The sequence below is a fragment of the Falco punctatus genome, assembly GCF_963210335.1.
Source record: "Falco punctatus genome assembly, chromosome: 9".
NCBI classification, from domain to species: domain Eukaryota; kingdom Metazoa; phylum Chordata; class Aves; order Falconiformes; family Falconidae; genus Falco; species Falco punctatus.
Window position 1 is genome coordinate 13377694 of NC_137589.1, and position 26880 is coordinate 13404573.

A 26880-nucleotide genomic window follows, 5' to 3' on the forward strand; every position below is an offset into this window, starting at 1 on the left:
GAAACAAAAAAACAAACTTAAAACAAACACTTAATGTAATCGTATTAAATCCAAGAGAAATAGAAAGCTTCCAGAGGATGAATTTTTTTACTTTTTACTACATTCACTGAAACACTTGTTTCATTTGTTTCATACATTACTGAAATATTTGTTCCTTTGTTGCAACACTTAGAAAACAAAATCTCCATTACCACGTCTTGCACATCTGAGCAGAGCTCTTTTTATGTATGTTGGTTGATTCGTTTTAGGGTGAAGTAGCAGTACCAGGGGTTGTAATTCAAGCAACTTAGTAGAGACAATGTGGGCAGCAACCCACACATACTGTATAGAAGCACTACCAGAACCCTAAAAGAAGAATTTTTCACCCCATAACGTGTAGATTTCCAGTGAGCAGACTCTACCAGGGAAGGGAGGGGCACAGGAAAAAAATGTGTAGGAACAGAAACAGAAAGCAAGCATCATAATACAAAAGGGAGAGAAATAATGTAAGGCATTCTGGGACATGGAGGCAAAAGACCAGGGCTCTTCCAGTCTATCACAAAAAGTGGAGAACAATACAAAGGGAAATACTTGTATATGTGGCGAGTGGAAACAAAATCCATGCTGGATAGGTAACTTTTTTTATTTTGTTCATCAGCTGCTTTATTCTTATGTTGCTTCCACACAAAATGAAGCACATGATGACTGAGCAGACCTGTCCAGTTTACCATACCTTTCTCACAGTAAGGTTCCCCATCCTCCATGTGAAAGAGGCTATTCCCAAACGGCATCTTACAAGCAGCACAGACAAAGCAACTGGTGTGCCAAGTCTGTCTTAGGGCATGCATAACTTCCTGTAAAACAAACAAACAAACAAAAATCTCCAGCAGAATAGCATGTCATGCAGCTACCTACTGGAGAACAAACACAAGGCAAAGATGCTCTAAATTTTTCCCTTTTGTATCAGCCAATTCCCCTCCTCAAAAGAAAGAAGTATGACAAAAATTGGGCTCCTCTGGCAAGAAAGAGGAAATAGGACTACAAACTTTCCAGAACAATGTATTTGCCAAAATGAAACAACATAGTTCAGGCAGCTGTTTGTATCAACATGCCCAGTCGCTGTTGCAGGAGAGATTCTCTACAAAGATTCTGATTATTTGCTCCTTTGTTTTGACACAACTAGTATGAATTCTTCAGTGCAAGAGTATGATTTGTTAAATAAATTTTAAAGAGTAACTTTCTCTCTAAGACCAGGAAGTGTATGCAGGGGATAAGTCTGATGTTTCAAAGCAACTTAGGTTATGCACTAATTTCTTTAAGCTTCTCACAAGAATGCTTTACAAACTAATGTAAAAATCTAAAAAAAACCAGCAAGGGTTCTTAGATTTTAACTTATGTGATTAGTGAAGATGAGTCTATGGGTCTGTTCCTAGGCCATGTGGGCCATGTGTTCATCACAACCCTCCATGTTCGGTGCAACTGATGTTCTCTTAAACTGAGTATCGAGATTCTATCAGCTTCTTTCTTCTATCCAGTTTGGATCAATCTCTATTACTGATTCATTCTTATCTTGTCATACAGAAGTCCTCCAAGACCAGAAGCTGCTGTACTGAGCTCTGATACATGATTACCTGCTAATTTGTCAATCTCACTTGTGCCCAAGACAATGTTCAAGTGTATATCTGTCAAACAGTCCAGATTTCAAAAGGCCAGATGTGTAACTGGTGTAAATGAATTTAACTTTGTTCACTTCAGTGAAACAGTATTGATTTACACCAGATGAGAATCTAGATCCTATTTTATGTTGTTTCCAATTATATATGTAGACTGATTCTCTTTAAAAGATTATTTTTAGTCTCCATTGACTATGACAAAAGGGTTTGAAGTCCTCTTCTATGCTTTGAATCCAGTGAATAGCCAGAATAGTCTGTTTACCATATATCTTATTAGAGAATCACCATTTGTCATGAACTTCTGTTACTGTTTGCAAAACAACTATTGCTGATAAATAGGTTTGTATCCATTTATGAACCTCATTGAGCTAAGAAGCAAAAAATCCAGATTGAGAAATCTTATTAATATAAATAGAGGCAGCTGGCATCTTTGCTATTTTCCTGATGAAAATCCATAATGGGGAACTGATTTGTGCCGGCATTAATTAGGTAAGTTAAGTCAGTACTGTGCTGTAAAATTACTACTGCTGCAGTAGCAAACAAGACTTGGTTGGAGCCAGAGCTTCACCATAGATGTCTGATGCTGCCATCCCTAATTGGCAATTGCACAGAAAAGCATCTAGTCTGTCAGTGCCAACATTTAGATACATGTCAAAAGCTAAGCAGTGAAAAAACAACGTGTACTCCTTGCTTCCTCATTTAAGAGTATCATGTCATATATTCATTATCGCTGTATGGATAAATACACTGCTAAAATTATTTTATGGTATTCCAACCTCATCACCATCTTAGGTTTAAGTAGAGCAAATTTACTTGTACCTAAGCACGAGTACATTAAGACAGAAGTGGCCTCTATTTTTGCCTGTATTTTCTTAACTATAAGAAGTCAGCAGAATTCCTCTTGGCAGCTGTGTTGCTAGCTACCAGCGAGGTGCAGCAAGAGCAATGGGCCTTTTCCCAAGATCACTGATTTCTCCATTGAAATTTAGGCTAGGTCCTGTGTAAGATAGAAAACTCCAGTTCAAGTCTCTTACTATGAACATAAGGAAAAGACAGATAAAAGTAACATAGCGTGTATCGGATAGCGAAGAACTATCCAGAAAGTGTTACTTACTTTGCACTCAGTGAGATGGTAATTGGATTACATGTGCTGTCTATGAATTGAATAAGGTACAGAAACATCCAATATTTCAGCTAGATAAAAATTACTATAAAATAATATGTTTCTTATTCTGAAATAATCAATGGGCTGGGACATTATTATATAAAAAGGGAAAATAATTAAATATTTACATTCATTGCTTACAGTCTAAACTATTTCACTATTTCCATGAACCATGCAGCTGGAGAAAGGGTTAAGCTTGTTCTCTTACCCCCATGATCTTAGTGTGGCATCTGGCACAGGTTGGTGCAAAGAACTGTTCATAACAGCGCTCACAGTACACACTATTCTGCTCTTCCACAAAGCACATATCAGCCAAGGATGTCTTGCAGTAAGCACAATTGAATTCTTCTGGGTGCCAAGAGCGACCCATGGCTACCAGGAAAGGACCCCTGTAAACAATCATAGTTGTCTTATTTGTATTGCAAAAAGATTGATTGACCCTGATTACAAACCCACTTTGTTAGACACTGCATACACGTAGAACAAGCATTCTGCTTGAACCGTGAAGGTACCTATTGAAATAAGATCCAGAAGCTTGAACAGAAATGGTCTTTTTCAAGCACACTACTCAAACACTTTGCCAGTTGGTTAAAATATTTCATTGTTATTCAGTCTTATACATTGGATTTACAGACAACTGTTGGAAAAATCATCAGTTGTTTTCATATCTGCACAGCTATAAGTGGTCTTTGCAAAGACAGCAGGAAAAGGCCAAGGGTTGTAACACAGAAGATAATGCTACTATTTGAATACATGAAAAAGCAGGCAAATTTCCAAACCTACACACCCACACCTCACAATAGCTCCTGAAGTCCCTGCCTTTTTTCATCTGAGAGCACACTGCATGTGGCATGTTCTAGAAATGTCAGATTATCAGATGATGACTTGCTGTTTGATTATATGGAATACACATTAAATTCATCTTGGTGATTTACTCTTGATTGTAATTAGATATAGTGATTATTACTGGAGTCTATCTATTTCAGAATATATAAAGGGCAATAATCAGCAGTTCCACGTCACCAAACCAGCTCCTTTAGTGGGGGAGACTGTCATTATACATGGATTACTTAAAGTTGGTTAGCAGTCCACAGGGTAACAATGGGCACTGGTCCAGCAGAATGAATTGGGAGAGGAGAAGGGAGAGGCATGCTATGAATCACTGGTAATAGAGTGTAGGCATTATCTTTCGCCAGACACAAAAGCAACAATTACATTTGGCTGCTGTTCCAAAATGATGTCTCGTTCCTTTTCTCTCCATAATCCTCCCCCCCACCCCCCAACTCTCCCAATGAGGCTCTATGTACCTCCTTCAAGGGGTACCTTAGGACCAGAAACTTGTTTAAAAAACAAACAGTGATTTACCACAGCATCCAAGAAACAAACAATTAGCATGTATAACTTTGCAGTGATAAAAAGTGAACCACACAATAGCAAAATGAGCTCTGGAAATGTTAAATTAATGATGCAGACAACAGACATCCCTCCTGGGTAATTTAACTGAGTCTTAGGCTCTGGTACTGTATATTAATGTACAATAACCAGTCCCTCTGATATTTTTTCCCTGCTTCGTCCCTCTTCAAAACCTCATGACCTTACCGAATTATGCTGTTACAGTGCCCACAGAGAGGAGTTCGGCTGCTGGCTGGGAAACGCTCAGCCCTCTGAACTGTTCCCCGAGCTATTGCAGGAGCCTGGGAAGAAGTTGAAACTGGAGATGGGTAGGCAGAAGTTGAGGCAGGAGATGGTACTGGAGCACCCCGTGGTAGGATGTGCTTTGTGACAGTGGTGGTGGTTTTTCCAGGTGCAAATTTCTGGGAAAAGGAGTCATCTGTTACCCACGGAGGGCGGCTTGCAGGCTCAGTGTTGGCAGGGGTGTAGGAATGCGCTGGTGCTGGTGCTGTTTTAAGTATCCCAAAAGAAACCAAGAAGTATTTTAAAGTCTTTTCTTCTGATGGCGAAACAGCAACACTTACCAAAGGGTACTCCATGACACACAAAAATTAAAAGCTTCAGATGACACTTAATTATGGCCTGTCCCATTATTGCTGATTAACTCTGGACTGAAGCCAAAGTTATCAGTACAATCACTGACTTTTAATCCACATGCATTACAGAAGTCATTGCCTACTGGCTTTTACAGATTTTATGATGACCATTTTCAAGGGCAACTCTTCATGTAGGAATAGACATGGCAATTCTGTGATAATTTTAAAGACTGCCATATAATCCGTTCAAGGCAGGTTAAAAACAGAAAGGCCAGATCACGTAATAACATTTTAGATGGAATTCCCCATACTTTCAATAGAAGTTATGCTTAAATTTTAGTCTCATTATATTCATTAAAATGCAGCATTTTCCACAGATGGCACTGTTATCTATCATTTGTAGGTTTTACTCCTAGGTGTCTGAAGAAGAACAGGCTCATACAGGGAACACAGAGACGGAGAGCACTGGAAGCAATACTGAGGGAGCCAGTTCAGCTCACATGACCAGCGAGACAATGCCAACAGCACTTAGTGGAAGGCCAGACTTGCGGTTACGACTGATCTCAGTTCAGTTCTTGGCTCTGCCACAGACTTCCTGTATAACTTCAAGCAAAGCGTAGTATCTCTGTGCCTCAGTTCCCATGTATAAAATAGAAATATTATACTTCCTTTCTTCCACCCTATCACATAAAATCTTCAGTGCAGACTGCCTCTGTGTTTGTATGCACCAGGCTCTAATCTTGGGTGGAGCTTTATCACATAAAAATAAGCAGAAGCTAGAGCCTGCACATACCAACAAGTTTTCCCATTGCCCTGCTCTTTTCAAAACGTCAGATCTTGCATTGTGTAGGACTGAAGTCACTGCCTGAGAAACTGCCTCACTTTGCCAAGTACAGGAGCACTAAAAGCAGTTTTTCCTTTGCAAGGAAAACAAAGTGAATTATTGTTGGTTTGTGTGAGGAGGAACAGAAGCTTGGAGAGTTGAAGTGTTTTGCCCAAATGAGAGAGCACAGATTTGGGAACAGAAGTCAGTTCTGCAGCCTAGGCAAACACTCTGCATAGTGGATTTGAGTGCCAACAAAATGATGACCAAGTACAGCATTTACAATTAAAGGGGCTTGCAGGTAGAAAGGGATTTCAACCAAGAAGAGGGTTCTGAATGGGGGGAGAATGGATCTTTCTGGATATTTATGTGGTGTGAAGATTATGTTCTACTTAACGTTCCTCCCGTAGCCCACACCCTGCCACAGAGAATAACAGACATTGATCATTGGCAACTGCAGGTGCTTAAATTGCATATGTATCAATCCATTGTGATCATCCTAGTGATCTTTGATTTTCTTCTTTTTATTGAGTTCAGAATCTAATGCATCGTCTTGGTAAAACTTTCTTATGCTACAGTATCAACAAAGTTTCTGCCTCACAAAACTGTATCCCACCTTAGCTTGAGGCTTCTTTTTTTTTTTTTTTTTTTCCACTTGGGAATGGTAAACAGCGTTTAAAGATTTCAGAACAGAGAGTTTATATGCAATCTCTTTAAATCCTGAGGCTGTTGCTATTTATGAATTACGGTATTAAGCTAGGTAAAATTAGAAGGCAATATTTCATCTCTAATTGGTGAGTTCAAAAGGCTCCCACCTATGAGGCTCTCTAATTAAATAAGGTGACTTCTAGCTCACTCCGTTTTGTGAAAGGATTCTCCCTCCCCCAAGAGCCAGTTCTTGTTTTGCAAAGTACAGAGTGTATCCCACGGAGGGCCTAACAAAATGGTCAGATATTCAAACCCAGAGTTCCAGAAGTGAGGAACAAATGCAGTCCAGGTACCATTTTTAGGATCTGTTTTTCTATGGTTGTCTTTAGTAAATTCATCTTACAACCTCTTGGTTTTTCACTTTTTCTTCCTTAATCTCTCAGTGTCAGTATTTTGATTTTTCCAGTTTGCTTATTCCAACTAATGCAGACAGCATATAATTTATCTGAGTTCAGATTAATCTAGACTCCTTTGAAGGATAAACACTGTGGAAGGATCTTTGTCTTTCATTCTCTCTACTGTCTATTTCTTTTTACTTTATCCATCTTTTCCACTTGCCACAGTAAAATAAAGCAGCCAAGTAACATTTTTTCCCAGTTGCTGAAAGAAGATACCAGGGGAATTATTGCAAAATGACAAATGCTGGGTGTTCGCAACTGGTCCAAGTTCTCTTTTCAGCCATTACAATTTGTTTTTACAGGCTGGATTTATTACAATATATTTTCCTCTGTGAACAAACTGGATATTGATTTTAAATACTGTCATTGCAATGTATTAGAAATATTTCACCAATTTTGAGATTGTAGCTACTGTTACTAAGAGGGAATTATTATCTTATTATTCAACAGCTATATCCCTAAGCTTATAGGCTTTTAGTAGCTACTGCCATACAAATGCACCTTGCATGTTTATGTATTTCATTTTCAATAGACATGCAGCAGATAAAAGGTGCTGTTTGCTGGTTAAAAGTACTAAGATTCAGTATACGAGAATAGATTCTCAAAATATCAGTATCGTATGAGCTGACCCTGAACTGTTCAAAAATGAGCACTTTAAATAATTCAGTAACCCAGCCTCTATCACCTTGTTTCTCTCAGCCCTCAGACTCTCTTAAAGTAGGAGAGAAAGAATGGGACTATTGTTATCCCGAGAGCATGGCAGAGAGGAGATCTCTTTTATCAGCCCTAGGAACAAGCCAGTTCCTTGCTGCTGGGGAATTTGGAATTCTCCCCATCAACTCTTCATTTATGGTCAATGGATATTTTCCCTCTAGGAAAAAAAGGTGTGTTACCAGAGATTAATTTAGTAAAGTAAAGATTCGTATAGTTGCAAATGCTTTAGTCTTCGATACTAGCTTGCACTGTGAAAAAAAATTTCCTCTTTTTTTGCTTTGTTAGTAGAACACATGATTGTTATTCTTAATAATAATTTTCCATTAACAAATGTAATTCATAATCACAATAGATTTCACTTATTCTACACTTAGTGGCCACATCCTTGAAGCTCCAAATTTTCTTGTATACTGTTCCAGTACATAGTAGAAGACGGCCAAAGCAGGTAATGCAACTATTCCTTTATAAGAAGACACTATTCTTACTCAGAAGAATGTCAAATGAAAGATGGTATGTAACCTGCTGCTTTAATATTGAAGGTGCTTAGGATTCAGTGAAAAGGTCATTGAGATCTGTGGGAACCTTTCTACCAATTTCTGAAAGAGCGGATCAAGCCTTTACACTTGAGCACTTTTACATACATGAGTAGTCCTATTTGGACTTATGGATTTAAAAGGAAAGATCTGCTTTCTTACTTCTAGGTATCATGTTACTTCGTAGTATGAAACTGGCATTTGAGTTGCTTGGAATATATAAAAGCATTATTCTAGTCTGGGAAAGCTTACAAGAAAGGGATACACAAGTATTTTCTGCCATCTAGTGGGCTTTGTTCAGAAAAGAAATCTACACTCCTTTTAAAAATAAAGAAAATCACAGGACAGAGAAGGGAAAGGATTTCGGAGTTCTCTGCTTTCCCTGTCGGAAGATTTTTAGCAGCAGAAAATTCCCACCAGAGTCAGGTTAGACAAAGTAGTCCTCTTTCTTCTCTTTAAAGTGTACACTTACTGATTACTTCCATCTGAGCCAGATATTCAATGACGCAGTTTCATTTTGAGATTGGTTTCTGAGTAAACAAGATTTAGCCCCATTATTTTTTTCAATCTGAGACAGATTAAAATAGTCTTGTAAACCCTCTCAGTGATTCATTCAGGTTTCTAGATATTGCATATATGAAGCTATTGGTGGGTGTTTTAACCTGCAAGTTGCTGGGCCACATTTTTAAGGGAAGCAGGTAATTTCATTCCCATTGACACTGATGGCTAGCATAAAGACCTTCCCTTTCTAAATTCTACATTGCAAATTCTCATAGTACTCTCTACTATTTTGGCCTTTTCACACAGTGGATTTACAGAAATAGAAGTCTAAGAAATTATTTGCCAAAGTGAGAGTGCAGTTATTGCAAAAGCCTGAGGTTGCACTTAGATTGGAAGAAAAGATGTATTTTGTGGTCCCGTATGTCACAGTCAGAGAACAGCTGGTCCTCTCAGATTGCATTTTACACTGCAGGACAGAATTTATATGCATTGACAAAGTTGAGTGAGTAAGTTTTCTAACTGTCTTGATGGTTTGCTTCAAAGTACTGCTGATCTTTCCCATCTGTGACAGGAAATGCTGTTTCCTCCATTTCTTCCTAAGTGACAATTTCCCGTTTGCTCAGGACTGGAACTAGGACTGTGCTGTAGGGCCAACTCATATTCCCAACCAGTATGAAGTGCTACTACATCAAATATATAAAAATTCAAAAAGTTACCAAAAGAAACACAAACATCTTCAATAAAATCTCTGTCTGTAATCTCCTTTGTACCCAAGTCACTCTGGGGTTCAATTAGAAAGGTATTTCAGAATCCTTTGCCAGATATCTCAAACTCCTAAACAATACAGGGAGACTTACTACTTCTTTCTCTGCCAAACTTAATTTCATTTTAATTTTGTCTCTGTAATATATCACATTATATATTATTCTGAATTTTCTCCTGTTCTCTGGAGTCCATTACATCCTTGCAGTGCCTGCAAAATGAGAATTTTACACATGCAGGCAGACAATATATACAGTTGAAGTAAGCTTGTTGTATATGTAGTGACAAAACAGAGTTTCCATATTCTGTATTTTAAATCTTTGTTAGGAGGGAGTGGGGCTCAAACCCAGCAATATAAGAAACAAAGAAGATGTCCATTACAGGAGATAACAAAAGCTCTGCCTCTTATTCTGAGTCTAATTCAACAGCCAGCTTTTTCTTTAACAGATTTAACTCCTAATTGGGTATAGCTACAGATTTATTTCTGTGGCAGGTTGGTATATTGAGAACTGGAGTTTATACTTCCCTCAAATAACCATGGGACTTAGTATCTATCGGTGCATTTAGGAGATATTTTGACTTGTCGCAGTTTGCTCTGTTCTGGATTATGGAAATAAATCATCTGTCTTCATCTTTCCTTCTTTTGCAAGATAAAAATAATAACATTTGCCTTCAGTGAGAACATGGTATATGCTGACACACTTAACCAAAAGCAAATGAGGAGAAGCTGAAACCTTTATTTACTTTGAGACCCTTAAACAGCCCATGATAGCTCTGAACTGGCTTTTTCCAACTTTATATCTCAAATATAAAGATCAATCAATTGATCTGTCTGTCGTCTTTATGTCCAAGCAAAATTTCTGCATTGGTTTCATTTCAGTAGATCTAGAGATAGAGCATGACAGAATACAGAGTTTAAGACTGTTAAGAATTCTTGGCCTTTTCATATTTACTTGACTGTCAAGATATAAATCAACTTCTAAATTCTCTTGCTAAGATCAGAACAAACTTAATTTGAAACAGAACTGCATTGAGACTTATATTGCTGCCTTATTTAATTTATTCATTTTGAAGGTTCACATTTTGGTCATCAATGGTTTTAGAAGTTCACTCCCTTTGTAACACATTAATACAAAGGGAATTTAAATAACATCAAGGAACATATTTTCCACATGAATGAATAATCAAATATATTCGTTCAGTAACTGGATCTATGGGAAATGGAAGCATAGCATTATGAAGTGCTTTAATAGGTCATTCTTTATTTCAAATATAAGCCTTATCTATTTTGCAAATATATCCTACTCAAGCTACCTTCACTTATTTTATCTCCTTCCTGAGCTGTGCATTCTTAAGGTATTTTATCAATTCTGAAGTGTCATTGGGCCCCTAATTGGGTGTACTGGGTTATTTTCCAAGAGTATTTCTTTTGAAAAATCAGGCTACACATTTTATATTACAGTCTTTTCCCTTGCTTTTATTTTTCCTCCATTTGTTCCACATTTTCATGCCAAAGCAGAATACAAATACAACATAATCCTTTGTCTTCAGATAGTCTGAACAAAATTAGCAACTAGCAGCATTTGGTTCGATGTATTTAAATGTTTCCTGATCTGTGTGTGACCTACTGCAAAATGTCCATTCTTTGCATTATCTTTTTCTGAAAGAAATGCGTGTGCATTTCTTCTGAATCCTTTCAGTACTTTGAAGTCACCTTACCTGGTTGGTAGACAGAGGGCTTTATGCTGGCAGTAGTAACAACTCTCATTTTTGAAGTAGCAGAAGGAGCAGGACTTTCACCATAGCTTCCAGAAACTGGCATTGGTGTATATGACTGGCTTGTGTTTCTAAAAGCAAAATGAAGGTATGAGCAACTTTATAAACAGCAAAAGTTACTGATTATGAAATAACAGATCTGGCAGCTTCCAAAGCACTCCAAGAGGAATGGTCCTTGAGAACTACAGAGAGAATACTGTGAGTGAGATTCATTAGTCTTTACCATTGCTCAGAAAGGTTTGGACAATTCTTTGGAAAGAAAAATTATCTGAATAAGGCTTTTAAATAATGCCACGTTGCTCTTGCTGTTGCGGAAAATAGCTTACTGAAGGAATATGACAAATTTACTAAAGGAACTGTCAGTTTAACAATAGATCAGACTTCAGGAATATGCATACAGAGTTTGGGTTTTCTGTCCCTCTACAAACAGGCTTTTTCTTGTCTAAAATAAATCAATAAGGGATATCTTGCTGACTTAAAAAGATACTGGCTCAGCACAATTACTACTACTACAAATGCTAACTACTGTTTATAAGCACTGTACTCATTTCAAAAAGATTACAGTGACCTTTAATAAACTTCTGAAACTAACTTTTCCCTATTTAGGCTGAAACCACATTTTATGTTAATTTTTCTAATGTTCAGATTCAGCTAACCCAAAAGCAAATGAAATGCAATATTATGATGCAATTTCTGCATTCCTAGATTAAAAGCATTTGCTCAGGATTCCAAACATCAACAAGAAACAGTTTTTCTCTATTTTATGACTTGGATGGTGATTCCCAGTTTGATTATAGTAACACATCGAAATATATGCCTCTTCTATTTGCCTGTTACTTAGGATGGTTCTATTTGTAATGACTTTGCTTCACAGACCACTAACAGAGCATTACATACAAAGCAAGCAACAAAATAAAGAAGTACAAGGAAGGGAAGCAACAGATACTGAGATGTGTGCAGTAATAAACATTCACTATTGAACATCATTGTTATTCACCCTGAAAACATAGTTTTACTTTCTTTTCCCCTTCATTTTCACTATGTGCATGAACAAGATCCCTATCCATTTGTGCTGACAATTTAGAAGTTATTTCCATAGTGGCTTTGTCTCTAGGAAAACATTGGTCAGCATGAGAAATGAAGCATTCCGTTTTGCCAGACCATTGGTCCATCTTGACTTGTACCTTCTTCAACAGTGGAATTAGATGCTATCTGGAGAGAACACGTTATCATTTTTACATATGGCAAACCCAGAAAATTCCTTCCAGTACAGGTTAAAAATATTCTGACAAATGTAAACTTTTGATTTTGAACAAAATAAACCTGTTCTCACAACACAGCCTTTTGCTACTCTGACAGTGCTTAAAGTATAGATCTGGTTTGCATAGCACTGATGCCTCAGGCTAATTTATTTTACCTATTTAGTTAGACCTAGAAACGTTGCTGTTGCTACAATGACTATAGGTAATTATTTCTGTACTTAGTCTAGGGCTTAGGGCTGGATTTGGGTTCACTATACCATGAGTAAGCAGATAAACTCCAAGCTAAACTATTTTAGTGGGTTTGTATTCACTGTAAATTCTGTTGTGAACTGTGCTGTGATTTTGAACCGCCAAAGCTGTTCTAAACACAGTAAGACTTTCTACTTTCCATCCTCACCATCTATTTCCTGTTGATACTTTCTTATCTGTAGTGCATAAGAACACACTGTACTTGGGGTCACTGAGCAGAGGATCGTTGCTCCTACCGTAGGACAGGCAGGAAGATTTACACTTCAGGTACGCTGGCTTCACATACAGCCTTTAGCTAAACACACACTATCAAGACTTTTCCCTGTTTTAAAATCTACTATTCAGGGTAAACTAGACAGAAAATCAGTAAAACATACTTACCTTTACAGGCTTAGTGATCAATATTTACAATGTGGATTAAAAGATTTTAAACCATGTGTCATACAGCCTTAATCTGAAAACACATACACTCAGGAAAGTCTACTCCCAGATGTGCAGGTCCATTGGCAGAAAGACTCATTTGAAGGTCTCTTAATGCACAAAATACATAAAGAAGTTCTGAACCAGATTAGTGATATTTAGACTGTCATAAAGAAAGATCGTTTTTCGAAATACAAATGTTTCCCAAAGCTAATAGCAGGTAATACCATGCCACTATATTTCCTTGTATGTTCAGGGAAATGAAGTTGAAAAAAACAAAAACAACACACACAAACCCCGCCCCCACCCCTCCCATATTCATAGTACCAAAATCATGGCAAAATTAAGTCAACTACTGAACTTTTACATAATATGATGCATATTAAATAGAGTAAGGAAGATAAAAAGGCTTGTCAAAGAGAAATAAAGTGTTATGCTACATCATTAAGGGTTTTAGTGAAGTTAAAAGATTTATCAGAATTTCTGCTGAAGAAAAGGAAATAGCATGTGATTCAAATAGACGGGAAAAAGGAGAAAAAGAAAAAAAAGAAAGAAAAGGAGAAAGGAAAGAAAAGAAAGAAGAAGAAAAAAGAAAGAGAAAAGAAAGAAAAAGAAAAGAAAGAAAAGAGAGGTGAGAAGAGAAAAGAAAGAGAAAAGAAAAAAAGAATAAAAAGATGTCCTAAGGATCAAAGATGCTTTAATGGAAAAGGAAGCAATGGCATCTCGAAAAGCAGTGAAAGCACCCTTACTGAATTTATCTGTAGCAGCCAATGGCATGTGATAGGCAACAAATTAAATGCTGGCTCTGAAAACTATTAGTTGTCAGAAAAAGAAAGAGATCATTTTTATGTTAACACTTCACTAAATGCCTACTAGCAGCAATAAATTGGTTTGTTAAGTGCTTGTAAAGTAGAGTAGCTGCACAACACATTTTTATACCTCTTCTTTGACTGGTAGCTGACGGAGGTGGAAGAGTGCCGGTTGAAACTAAAATGAGACAAAAGTTGTATTTGAAAAAATATACCAAGAAAATCGAGTTATCTTGTCCTACAGTGACTTTCCTTATGAGTAAGAGGTGCTCTTAAGTGCTAAAGTAAACAACATGTACATACTTATAATCATTTAAGATCAGTATTACATTTTTCTTCTCTTATTCAAGCTAGGAATCATAGTGAAACCTGACCGATGGTAACATAAAAAAATGAGCTGAGTATATTGCTCCATTAGTCACTGTCATTCAGTTTTGCTTATTCTTTATTTGTAGAACTCTAATTCAACCACTGGGCTGTTTGCTTTGACATTCATAATTTATATTTACTAGCACAGAAAAATAAGTAAGAGTTTCCTTTTTTCAGTATCATAAGCTCAAGCTGCATCAAATCTTAAAAGCAAGCCTTGAATGAACCAAAGTCAAAACAAGCCTTGAATGAACCAAAGTCCAAAGATCAGCTAAGTTTCCTAGCTTATAAGGCAACTAGGACAACCCCACAGAAAAGACAGGCTTGGAAGTAGTTGAAGCAACAACACCAAGCCATCACATTCAACTTTTCCATTGCAGTACCATTCTATTGTTCATTTACTAAATGGAGTCTTAGATAAACAGGTAGATATTTTTTTTTCTTGGGGAAACAGCATCATTTCGGAACATAAATGATTAATTTCTGAAAATACAGGAAGTATTTAAAAGCCTGCACAATATATGATCTGAGAAACACGGGGATTCAGAATGAACACTGTCTAAATGCAGAGCAGTACAGGGCTACATGGCATCAATCACATCCCAAAGGAGTACAGCCCACATTTGCCGGAACTACCAGAAGTCTATCATATGCCAGTTATTTTCTTAGCTTCTGGAGAAAAGTTTTTCTTCCCTTTACCACAGATACAGTGCTTGAATTAAAATCCTAAGATCTCAGAAGCTGCACCTTCCTTTTAGAACCATAATTGTAGCTCTTTCCGTTGTTTCTCTTGTTTTTGTATTCCCAGAGTGCTGTCTCACTGGTTGCCCTGCTTTTACCCTTCAGATGGAATAACCAAATGCATAAAGAGCTTCGTAGCTTGTTTAAAACACTCCTGCTATGCTTTCTTCTTTGTAAGTAAGATCGTAAGTGAAAAAGTAAGATGACATGGCAGATTTAAAAGCAAGAGTAGCGTGATCAGTTAAGTATTAATGACTTAGTTCAAACATTCCTGTTTAGGAACATTATGAAGCTTTTACTCATGTTACGTGGTTATGCATATGGCCTTGCTCACAAAAGCAAAGTCACTATAGAAGAGGATCTACCAAAATTCAAAATCAGATTTGAATAGTTACGGACACTGATCAAGAAATCCTCCTGCATTTTCTTGGTGGACATTTTTAAGGTATCTAGAAGGAAAAAACACCAACAAACACTGGAACAGTGCTGGTAAAATCTCAGCCTCATTCTACTTGAGCATGCTTTACAGGATGGGGATACTGTTGTAACTAAGGTAATCCATATTTTATTTTTAACTAAAATTATACAACACGCTGCAATGCTCCAATGGTGTATGTCAAGTGGAAACTGGATTTTTGAGTCTGTATTTTGGCATGCTAATGAACTGCTTGATTTCTAAATTAAAACTATCAGATGCTCAAAAATTTGGATTATAAATTAATTTAGAGGCCTGGTCAAGTCCCTTAAGTTTGAATACACTAGCTATAATACGTAACAGTTTTTAAAACAAACATAGAAGTAGTGCACAAAGATAAAAACCCTATTTCAGCTACAACAAAACCCTCCAAATCCAGACGGAGTTTGCTTCTTGCACCTGACTATCAGGGGAACGATTTTTTACAGGTCCTACAATTTCCTGATTTGCCTTTATGTTCCAAGGCTTGCTGAATTACTGGACTTCCAGGGCAAGCATTTGCTATGACAATAACATTTGCCTGCTGGTAATGCCTTGAAGTGTATGTCAGCATGATACCTGTGTCATCTGTTGGCCAGTAAGATTTTAGGGCAGTAGTGTATAAAGCTGATATGCTGTAGATCTTATATCTTTGACTTAAGTAATTGCCAGATATGAGCAATAGGTTTTAGTAGTCTGATTAAAGCATTGCTTTCTGAAATGGACAGCTGGTTTTCATAGATTCACAGAACCTTTCAGGGTGGAAGAGACCTCAGGAGGTGTCTCATCTAACCTCCTGCTCAAAGCAAGGTGAGCTCTCTGGTCAGACCAGGTTCTCAGTGTTTTATCCAGTGGTGTCTTGAAAACCTTCAAGAACGGAGTGCATACCTTCCCAGACAACCTGCTTCCTTTCAAAGGGGCAAGAAAGGGTAAAATGCTCCATGCCAATTTAATGCATGTGATAAAAGACAGTTGAATTGCAAGTAAATTTTAATATCTCATAGTGATCTTTTTATCCTCATTACTCATTAAAATTGTGATTCACACTGATTAGTCCATGCTGATACATCACTACAAATGAATTTGTAGTTTCAAGGCCTCACACTGCCTCCCTTCTCCCCGTTAAAGGAATGTGAAATTAAAGTGAAATGGACAGAGGCTCAATCAAGAAATAGTATTATATTAGGTCTAAGACAGCCATGCGTGTAGTGTCAACAAATAATGGCTATCTTTACACTAATTTATTAGCTGTTTATATGTAAATTATACATAATTGTTGCTTAATTGTCATTTTGAAGACAACAATGAAAACATAGCTCTTTTATGGAAAAGCAGATTTATTCCAAAAGATAACAGAAGATATCTGCATCTAATTCTTATACCAAAAGCTATACCAGCAGTTGTCAATCTGTCCCAAGTAACTATTATATTCTATTCCTGACCAACATAGTTACCATACTTCAATGTAAAGAGTGCCTATTCTGGGATTCCAGTCTATCCATAATCCTGTGATTAATACACATGAATTATGAGCTTCTTAAATGAATAGCCTTCAGTTAAAAAAGTATGCATGCGTTAACCATTTTGTGAAAACATGCCTTCTGCCTACTTAGGCGGCCTTATTTTAAGAATTTCTATGACGATAAACTGTCTCTGAAAAGTTTCTAGACATCTACCACTTTTATAACTCTGATTTAAAAGCTCACAATGCTATGATTCACATATTCGTAAGGGTTTCTGAAGTTTTTAGATGACTCCGAGTATAGCCTTATAACTCAATAGTCCAATTTTAGAATGCCCCCCCTGACTAGCAGCATCCTCAACATTCAGATCTTCGTCTGCCTTCACCTAGCCAGACAGCTTCACAGAATAATAAAAACAAAATCCAAAGTAATGTTTATTTCTGAAATAAAGCCTTTTCTTTAAACTGGAAAATTTGTAGCTTTGACTTCTTAAAAGTGTGATGTGTTCTTTAGCCCTACCCTTATATCCTCCTATTCAAAATTCTCAGAAATTGTCAATGAGTAGCATCTATTTCACTCAAGTCTAAAAATGCCTTTCTAATCTTGGACAGACAATAACATAAATCTGATTAAGCTTTTAACAATGGAATGGTAATTTGTGATTTTATCTTTCTGCATTCCTCCAGAATTGTTCATTAAATGAAAGTCTTTTATTATCTGACTGTTTTTCTTGAAGGGGAAAACTAGGGCCTTTTGTGACATCAATGCTAATTTCAATGAAATATGTGTATATTGCAGAAATAAGAAGTATTACATGCAGACTACTACTAGGTGCAGGCTTCAAAGACCTATTATTAGCTATTATGTAAAATTCTCACTGAAGCTAGTAGAATACCAAGGAAATCTTTTATGCAAGTCTGTAAAAATATACCTCTCACAACAAGATTTATATGGGTCCTAAGATACAGACTGATGAAACATGAATAGATGTCCTCTGGTTGACCAGAATAGTCACCAAGGCTTCAGTGATGGATACAATTCAGTCCTCAACTGAGAGAAGCACTAAAACTAACTCTTTTCTGTAGCTCAGAAGAAATAAACATATTTTGCATGTCAGCGTTTAATCAAGCTTAAATATGCACAGTTATTGTTGCTTAGGAAGCAAGGGACTGGTTATGAGAGGCTTCCAATTGTCGCCTACAACTATGTAGGACCCTCTTCTCACAGAGATATGTGATCATTCCACTCGACTAAAAGAGATTTGTTAGTAAAACAAAGAGCAGATGAAATAGTACTGGTGACATTTAAGAGCCTAATCATACCACAGGATTGAACTGAAAAGCAGTGTAAGAATTACCTGTGAAATGCACTGAGCACTCTCCCAGTTAACAAGCGACAGGACAAGAGGAAACAGCCTGAAGTTGCATCAGGGAAGATTTTGATTGGATATTGAGAAAAATGTCTTCACTGAAAGGGTGATCAAGCATTGGAACAGGCTGCCCGGGGAGGCGGTTGAGTCACTGTACCTGGAGTCACCTTTTAAATACAAAAGTCGTGTAGGTGTGGCTCTTAGGACACACTGTTTAGCGGTGGACTTGGCAATACTGGGTTAACAGCTGGACTCAATGATCTTAAGAGGTCTTTTCCAACCTAAATGATTCTATGCAAAAATTAGGCCCTCTTAAGGCATTTTATGATGGACACCCACAAATAATTCCCTAAATAACACCACTTTGGAATTTTGAAAGTTCATACATGAAACTAGACATCAGTGGCAGCAAACACCCTTGCATCTGTTCTTACCTTCTATTCTTGTTAACATTGTGGGGACATTCACCAACTAGTTTAATAGAAACTAAATTTATGATTAGTGTACTTCCACTCAAATAAATAGAATTACATCAGCAGTTAATTTTCTTTCTTATTTTTTATCAGCTCCATATGGGAATCACATCCCCTGTGTAATTCCCATGGCTGTAAACAGCCATGTTTACATCCTAAAACTCAGAACTCTTCTGATCTGTTCCATAGGTATTTCATTTTTGCATTGGTTTCAGCAATGTGAAGCCATCCAAAATGCTTTCAAGTATGTACCTATGCTGTTTTCTATGACACTCTTGACAAAGATCATTATACTTCTTGAAATGTAGCCTTCGAACTTGCATGTTTTGTTCATTTCAAACATCACCTTTGGGTGATTACTAGCTACCTTTTGATATCAAGATGAAAGACATGGATAATTATGATCTCAAATGCATTGCTGATTCAGTTTTTCATTATTTCTGAAGATTATATTCAAACAATCACTCTTAAAACCTACTGCTTTCTCCTGTTAGTCTTGACAAAGTGTTAATGAAAGCAATGAAAAAGCTTAGCAGTGAGGCAGTACAGCAGCATTCTCTCTTACTAGTCATAGATGCTACGTTTCCCTGTCAGTGCTCTTTCATTAGTCATGATTAAGAGCATAATAAAAGGTCTGTGATTCTGTGTTACCACCAAGAAAAAAAAAAAAAAGAAAGAAAAAAGTCTGTCATTCTCACCCAGTGTCACTAGACAACTATTTTCATTTTAAGATGGCAAAACCAACCGAAATACCTTTGTTCCGAAAGGATCTTTTGGTCACATATCCTAAATCTAAAACTTAGGCATTTCCTAGCTTGGTTTTAATGTGAAGGATAAGGAAGAAAGCTGTTCCTTTAAACACATCAAGCTTTTCAGTAGTCTCTGCTAAGTCAATCTCTTAAGAAGCTGAAAACCTTAAACAGGAGAGAGCAATATAGAATAAACACAAATTAAGTTAAAATAAAAAGAAGAGAGCTTTACAGATATACCTAGACTGAGATGAGATTGCAGATGAAATAGTGGAAGCTGCTAATGACATGTTCTTGGACCCATGGAAAGGCTTAGGCTGTGAAAGAGAGCTGGGGGCTGCAAGCACTCTGCAGAAGACACAGTAAAAGCGTGAAAGCATGTACAAAATTATTTAACAGGGACAAAAATAGTGACATCAGAACCAGGCTTTGTCGGAGTTCAGGAAGACTGCTGCATAGTTACCAGGAACAGGTTTTCTGTAGCATACATCTGCAGACTTACAGAATAGCACAACCAAGCACACTCCTACAGAACACAAGACAAAATGCACACATTATGTACACATCTTAAAACCAGAGTCTGTCAATAACCAAGAAAGACAGTGTTTCAGGACTGGACTTTACTAAATTATTCATGTTTTTATCTGCAAGATCTGAAGATGTTTGAGACTGAATTCAAGCTAAAGTTTTTTAACATGCAAGCAGTACCAGACAAAAGATTCTATTTAAAACACAAGTCAATGGCATGATTAGTTTAATAGAAGCATTTATTTTTGAAGCATATATTAGATAATCCATTTTCTTCATGTTACAGTTTCAATGGAGGGATAAAAATTACTTAAACTGTATCATTATTTCATGTCAAAGTGCCTTACGGCACAGTTCTGAATTACAGAATAATACCTTATTCAAACCTCCTTTGCTGGCTGGATGATAGATTTTCTTGCACTGGAATAAAAACACTGGAGTCTGGTAGGTCACGGTTAGGTAAAAACTGACTAAAGTGAGAAACTAAGTAGTTGCTATACATAAATAATTCAAGTCAACTAGCAAAAATTAAACAAGTAGAGCCAAGAGAACATTTGCAATTTCATTTACAAAAATCTAAGATATGACAGACTATATCCTAGGTCTCAATTATTTGAAGTAGTTTCCATTACTGAAAGCGTTTTTTCCCTTGTATTTTTAAAACATGCTAAAACATACATCTTCTAGGAATATTCATTTAGTAAAAAAAAAACACAGAGAAAAGAATAATATGCACCAAAGGAATTCACTCTTGCTATCTGCAAAATTACTATAATGTGACAGCAGTATAAACCCCACGTTTCTTCACAGACTGTCTGACAGCTTTTAGTATACAACTGTAGATCCTACTGTACCACAAGTGTTCTGAATGCCTACCTCCTTGAAACTCACCGTAGCTCTGTGGCTAAATCTCATTAGAGAAAAGAGAGTAGACAAATCTAATAGAAATTGATTGAAATTAATAGAAACTTAATACCTTACAGAGCAAGTCAGTCATGAAATGTGTGGTTCTACTGACATGTCCACTAAGTTTCACTGACACCTGCTATGATATGATAAGCTCAATCACGTGACTAATGACGTTTTCTGATTTTCCATTTCATGTCATACTACAGAAACATTACTAAGAGAACCTTTATTCACTGTAATATTATGAGGAGTTGTTTTGGTTTTAATACAAGCAGTGAAGAAACTTCTCTCATTTTAACCCTAGACTTGCTTTCTGAAAATGTAAGCTGTATTACAGACTTAAAGCTACATTTTTAGGGCAGTTTTATTTTGCAAATTATTTGCAAACTTGAACAATGTACTTCAAAGTAAGAAAACATACCTAAATATACAATAGCATATATAATAGGTTACAGCTTTTGCATACTACATTCTTAAGTTAAGAATGTGTATGCAGCATTTTCAGAGCCATACAGGGGTGTACTTGCGGAAGGACAAAGCAATGAAGCATTACCTTTGGAAGGAGGATGAGAAAGACTCTTGCACTACTGAGGTGGTTGCTGGTGGCGTCATCAGACTGGCTGTGTTTTGAGCAGCAGTAGCAGGCTGATGGGCTGAAGCATGTGCAGGAGCAGAGGCAGAACTGGTAGACACTGGAGCATGCTCAACAGGGGTACTAATTAGAGTTAAATGAAATAAAACAAGAAGCATCTTCAGAAGAGGCATATTTAAAAGTAGAGCATAAAACCTACTATGTTTGAACCTGAAGCTGCAAACATAGTAGCAGGCCGTGTTACTGAGGGAAAAGCACAATTATGCAAAGAAAAAAGAAGAGATTTGTTAAGCCTTTTTGGATGTGCAGTTAAGACTGTAATGCAGTTTTGGTCCTGCTTGACTGAAATTTATCCCAGGCGTTATACAGCATTTAAGTCCCGCTCCCACTGAAGCCAGTGGTAGGAAATGTGGCACGCAGTACTTAAATGGTTGCAATCAGCCTGTCACAAACATTGGGCTCAGATAAATTTCACACAATATTTACTCCTGGAGCTGAAGTTTATGTTGGGAGTAAATTTTTTAATTAGATGAAAGAAAAACAATTTAAAGGGTGTTATCATAGTTTATGATAGCATCATCATATTATCATCATTATCATGGCAGGTTTCCTGCAAGTTCTGATAGTCTAGAAATCCACTCAGCCCAGTTTTGTGTCAGTTTTAATCAGTCTCGTGCAATACAGGTGGTGGAAAGATGCTTAAAAGGAGCCCATTCATCTCTGACCTAAATTCACCTTACATTGCACTGGCCAACCCATCAAAAAATAAGATGCCTTTTTATACCTAGAACAGTATGCAAAATACAAGGGGAAGATGGAGCATAAAATTTTACGACACCAGTTTGAAAACTACTTGGCTGATGAGTGTGAGTTGTTACCCTTGTGACCCTCTCGTGCTTTTGTGGCACAGATAACATGGAACAGAGAAATATTACAGTTTAATTCATTTTATCTTTATTTGATTGCAAAATAGATTAATTGAAATTAATAATAACAATAAAAATCTAGTCTCGTACCGTGTGGCCATTTTAGTAACCTACTGAACTACTAGTGTCTTTCATCACCTGCTATCAGAGCACCCCATGCTTATCAATATATTTCAGCCTTGCAGCCTCACTGAAATTTGGAAAGTATTACTCATCACTTACAGACAGACAAATGGGGCAAAGTTATCTATTAGACAGCTTTGCAAGATAGTTTAGTCAAAGCCATCCACTGCTAAGAAATGAACAGTCTTTTGGGAGGTTGTTTATTGTCTCCCCACTAGCTCTTACATCAAATGAAAAAAAAATAAATCATTAAGTGGACTTAAAAGGTTCAAGTTATTTGCTGACTGTTTCAATGCACTTAATATCAGCAAAAGAATAATGGTATGTACATTCATTATTCACTTGTGAATAAACCTAACAAAAATCACTAGGTCATTTAAAACTAAAAGCAGGGGCAGGGTGGGGAAAAGGAGAAACAAGAAGAGACAAAAGCTTAATTTTGTGTTTAGGCAGATTTTACTGCAGATCTTATTAATTATTATCCACAGAACAAATAAGCCACTGAAAAATGACTAATGGCAATTTGATTTTTCAGATTATTATACTATTCCAGTGCATGTAACAATATGAGCGTATGTCCCCCAGGCATAAGGAACATTTTTTTCTTGATGCCATTTTATTATGCTGTAGATCCATTTTCTTTAGTAGTTATCCTAATACATTATTTTTTTTTTCCTTAAATCAGGGCATTACTGTACATGACATAGTTGTCTTGTCCATAAGCAGTGATATAAGAACATAAGAGATATATTTTTACTTCTTTTGACCTAAGTCATATGTATATTGCCACATGTCTGGATTCTTACAAATTACTCCTATCAGGGTGATGATGGAATTTGGCAATTCTTTGGCCCAAAATATTCTTTCCTGAGCACACTAAGTATCAAATAACAAAAGAAAGCTTACAGTTCCATGACTGTTTTTCAGCCAAACCTTAGCCCTCTGACAAAAGCAGAAAATCAGTGTTTTCTCCCTTATGAGTTTTGTCTGCCATTGTATACATACCAAGTGAGCTCCTCAAAATACTCATCCTGTTTGCAATTCTGGTTTTCAAATCATTACACCAAAAGTTTTGCAACAGTTTTGCAACAGTTTTTTCATCATGATATGCATTTGAAATTCAGATCAGTTCTTCCATCTTGATGCAATTTGCACTGTGATGGAAATGCTTCCGCTTCACTAATACAGTACCAATCACACAGGCTATGAGGCAGAGTGCCTGTATATTGTACATTACAGCTGTGGATCACGGGCTAGGCTGTTACCGAGTTTTCATACTTGCAGGATTTTTTTTTGCCCTGTGCAACAGTGGGTACTGAAATTGTCACATTAAAACGTGTAGAGTCAAAATTTAGTACTTACGTATCTTTGATTTAGCAAACAGGAAAGGACTGAATCTATACTGCACATAAAAAATGAAGCTTTATATATGTTCTAAAAACAAACTAAGATTGCACCTATGTTGTCTTTCTATTTTCCCTGATGTGAGAGGGATTTTGCTACAGATTTCAGAAGTCGTGAAATGATACCTTGAATAGAAGAAAACAGTGTATATATACTTAAAAGAATAGAATAAGAATATTTTTAAGAGAAAACAGTGATATATACTTAAAAGAAATTAAAAAAAGAAGAATATGTGTGGACATGGACCTGTGTGGAGACAGATTTGAACTGGACAAACATATATAAATAAAATAAATGCAAATATACTGGAACACCTTATAAAACTTGAAAGAAATACAAATTTTATCTTGCATGCTGTTTGTAATAGGTTTTTTTTGTGATTTAAATGTTAGAGGCTTGATCACCTTCCTGCAGCGTAGGATATATTAATTAATTAATGGAACAAGGAATTGGAATAAATATAGATGAAGTACAGAAAACTTTAAAATCAGGATGATCTGATTACACAAATTATATGCAGTTGGTAACTAATTCTCTGCTCTGTTTTATAGAAAGGACTCAGACTGACTGTTTTTATTTTACACCAGTATAGATTTTAAATAATTTTATTTAGATATTCAAATAAGATAACCCAACTTTTTTTTTCTAAACACTGCCTAATTTCTAGTTTTTCAATCTGATTTTTTTTTCTTTTCTTTTTTTTTTTTTAGTCCTTCAGGTGCAGAAGAATTTTAAGAACTAATAAATGTGAATGCTGCTTTATAAAATAGATCATCTATTAAAATAGCTTCATTTTTACATGTTGATCATATTAAAAAAAATCTGTATTCTGTACACTTTTAATCTTTATAGTATTTTGTATTTTAAGGAAATCCAAAGGAAATGGATGTTCTCAAACATCTCCATGTATGTGGTCACAAACAAACATAAAATGCACAATGTAAGTTAGGTGGATGAAAACAAACACATATATCTCTTCTCAGATGATTTTCAGTCACAAAAAAGAACACAGATGAGTAGAGGTTAAGAGGATAATAAAGGTTAACAACCATAATGAGAAAACACAGGCAACAAACACACTCTAACATTTAAAAAAATTAGTGCCAATTAAACTTCTTTCTTTCAGTAAAGTCCTAGGTTCTGACATTTGCTGTCTGAAAAACAATTGAGTGGATTATTAAAGCAGTACTTAGTTTCCTTTATGTAACACCTGAAGTTCTTTTTGTTTCAAATCCTCCAACAGATCTCTTGTAAGGAACTGGAGATATAGGGAACAAAAATAAAAATGAATAGGGGAAAATTATCTCTTATCATAGCATTTGTAGAAAAAAGTGCTGGAGAAGGTGTTTAGAGAAAGACATAACACGGAAGAGCTTTGCATTCGAATATTGGAATGTTTGTAGAAATACAGTGAACTGTTTCTCTGCAGAGGGTGCTTAATGACTGTTTCCTTCTTATCGCAGGTGCGATCCTTAAGAGTGCTGCTTAAAACATAAAACTCACACAAACTAGAAGTTGTTGGAATTTGTAGAACTTGGAAACGCCCATTGCCTAAAAGGCAGATGTCTGTCTGAAGGAGTTAGAGGTTGTTATTACCAAACCATTCCAAAGCTCCAAACAGGTCAGTTATGCAGTTACACGTCACAGTGTACCTTTGATTACTGGATGAAGTAAGAGGGACTTTCTGGCCAGTAGTGATGAAACCGGCCTCCCTCTGACTTGTACCCGCTCCAAGCCTCACAGACCCCTTGGAGGCCACTGGCTTAGCATTGTCAGTGTTGGCATCCATGCTGCACGGTTTAGGAGGATGCCAAATACTTGACGTCACATACTGTGTCGCATGCGTAGTAGCTGCAGGCCTGGGTAACAAAGATTACAAGGGGATTTGTAAATGAGGCATTTCCTAGGTAATAGCAGGTATTTGAGGGAGAGACAGAATTCCAGCCTTAATAGAAAAAGGGTTGGGTGATTTTTTTGGTTTTCAGAGATTCATGTGCTTAATGTCCATCACAACAAATAAAGCAGCATTTTAGAATGCTAACACCTGGCCCTTTAAGACAGCAGGTTTTATATGGAGTAAAGCCTTCAGAAAAAAAACCCCAACAAAACAACTCAAACACCAACCCCTCCAGCCCAAATCAGAAATGCTAAACCTCATAACCAAAAAAGAAGTTAAGTCTAGATTTAGTAACGAAGGCTTTGTTTTTCTGTCTTGTCTTTTTTTTTTTTTTCCCCTGGAAGATTTATATCTGTAAATATCCAGTGTCTTCTTTTTATATCCCCAAATTCCTTATACCATAGATCATCCTGATATTGCAGACGAAATCATGACAAATCTTGGTAGTTCATTAGTTTATTACTGCTTAAGACCAGGAAAGGCTTTAAGAATTAAAAAAGGTACCTTGTGTTAAATCTGGAAACCATATTGCTAGGAATATCAAAATAAGACACATAGCAGAGCTGTGATGATAACAGAGGTGGAGAAAAGCTATGGTATGACAAACCATGCAAGATTAAAGCAATGTAATATGACATTAACACCCATCATACATCACAAATTGTTCCTGGTAAAATAAAATAAAATATTTCAGTGGAGCAGCTGCATAGTCTTGTAGATGATTTTATACAACTGAAACTGCTAGTGAAATGTTTACGTGCATTACTTGTTTTTTCAATTTAGTTTATTTACTGTTGTTATACAGGAATCAATGGGTTTATTTCATTATTTGGACAAAATGAATTTAAGAATAAAAATCAATTTTCCCTACTCTTCCAAGTGCCAGTTACCATTGCTTGTGTCATTAGTAATGACAACGCTTGCACTTGGATTTAAACTCTGCAACCTTTATTCAAAAGTGAGCAGTCTCACAAAAAACAAGCAAAAAAAGTGATGCACATTGTTTAGGCAGGAATCAACAAAACAGAGGAAAGCTTTGAGATAGAATTCCTTTCATGTCAAACTAATAAAAGGCATTCATTTGCTCAATTAAACAATTGTCCAGGTTCACTCAAGAAGTACC

General features: G+C 36.5%; 1 protein-coding gene and 1 long non-coding RNA gene across 4 annotated transcripts in view; one reads left to right on the top strand and one right to left on the bottom strand.

Annotated features, from left to right (window-relative positions):
• On the bottom strand, positions 1-25654 carry LOC308069833 (uncharacterized protein). The gene is made up of 8 exons (XM_080402833.1): positions 25513-25654; positions 21369-21530; positions 19619-19726; positions 13891-13938; positions 10964-11091; positions 4417-4717; positions 3026-3206; positions 1-833 (listed from the first exon to the last, which is right to left on the bottom strand). The coding sequence occupies exons 1-8, from the start codon at positions 25647-25649 to the stop codon at positions 459-461; spliced, it is 1440 nt and encodes a 479-aa protein (XP_080258959.1). The 5' UTR covers positions 25650-25654; the 3' UTR covers positions 1-458.
• The window catches only part of LOC308069843, a 57983-nt gene that overhangs the window by 16596 nt on the left and 14507 nt on the right, over positions 1-26880 (top strand). For all 3 annotated transcript variants that reach the window (XR_013930530.1, XR_013930531.1, XR_013930532.1), the window contains one exon: positions 25324-25481. This is a non-coding gene — a long non-coding RNA (uncharacterized lncRNA). The remainder of the gene's footprint in view (positions 1-25323; positions 25482-26880) is intronic.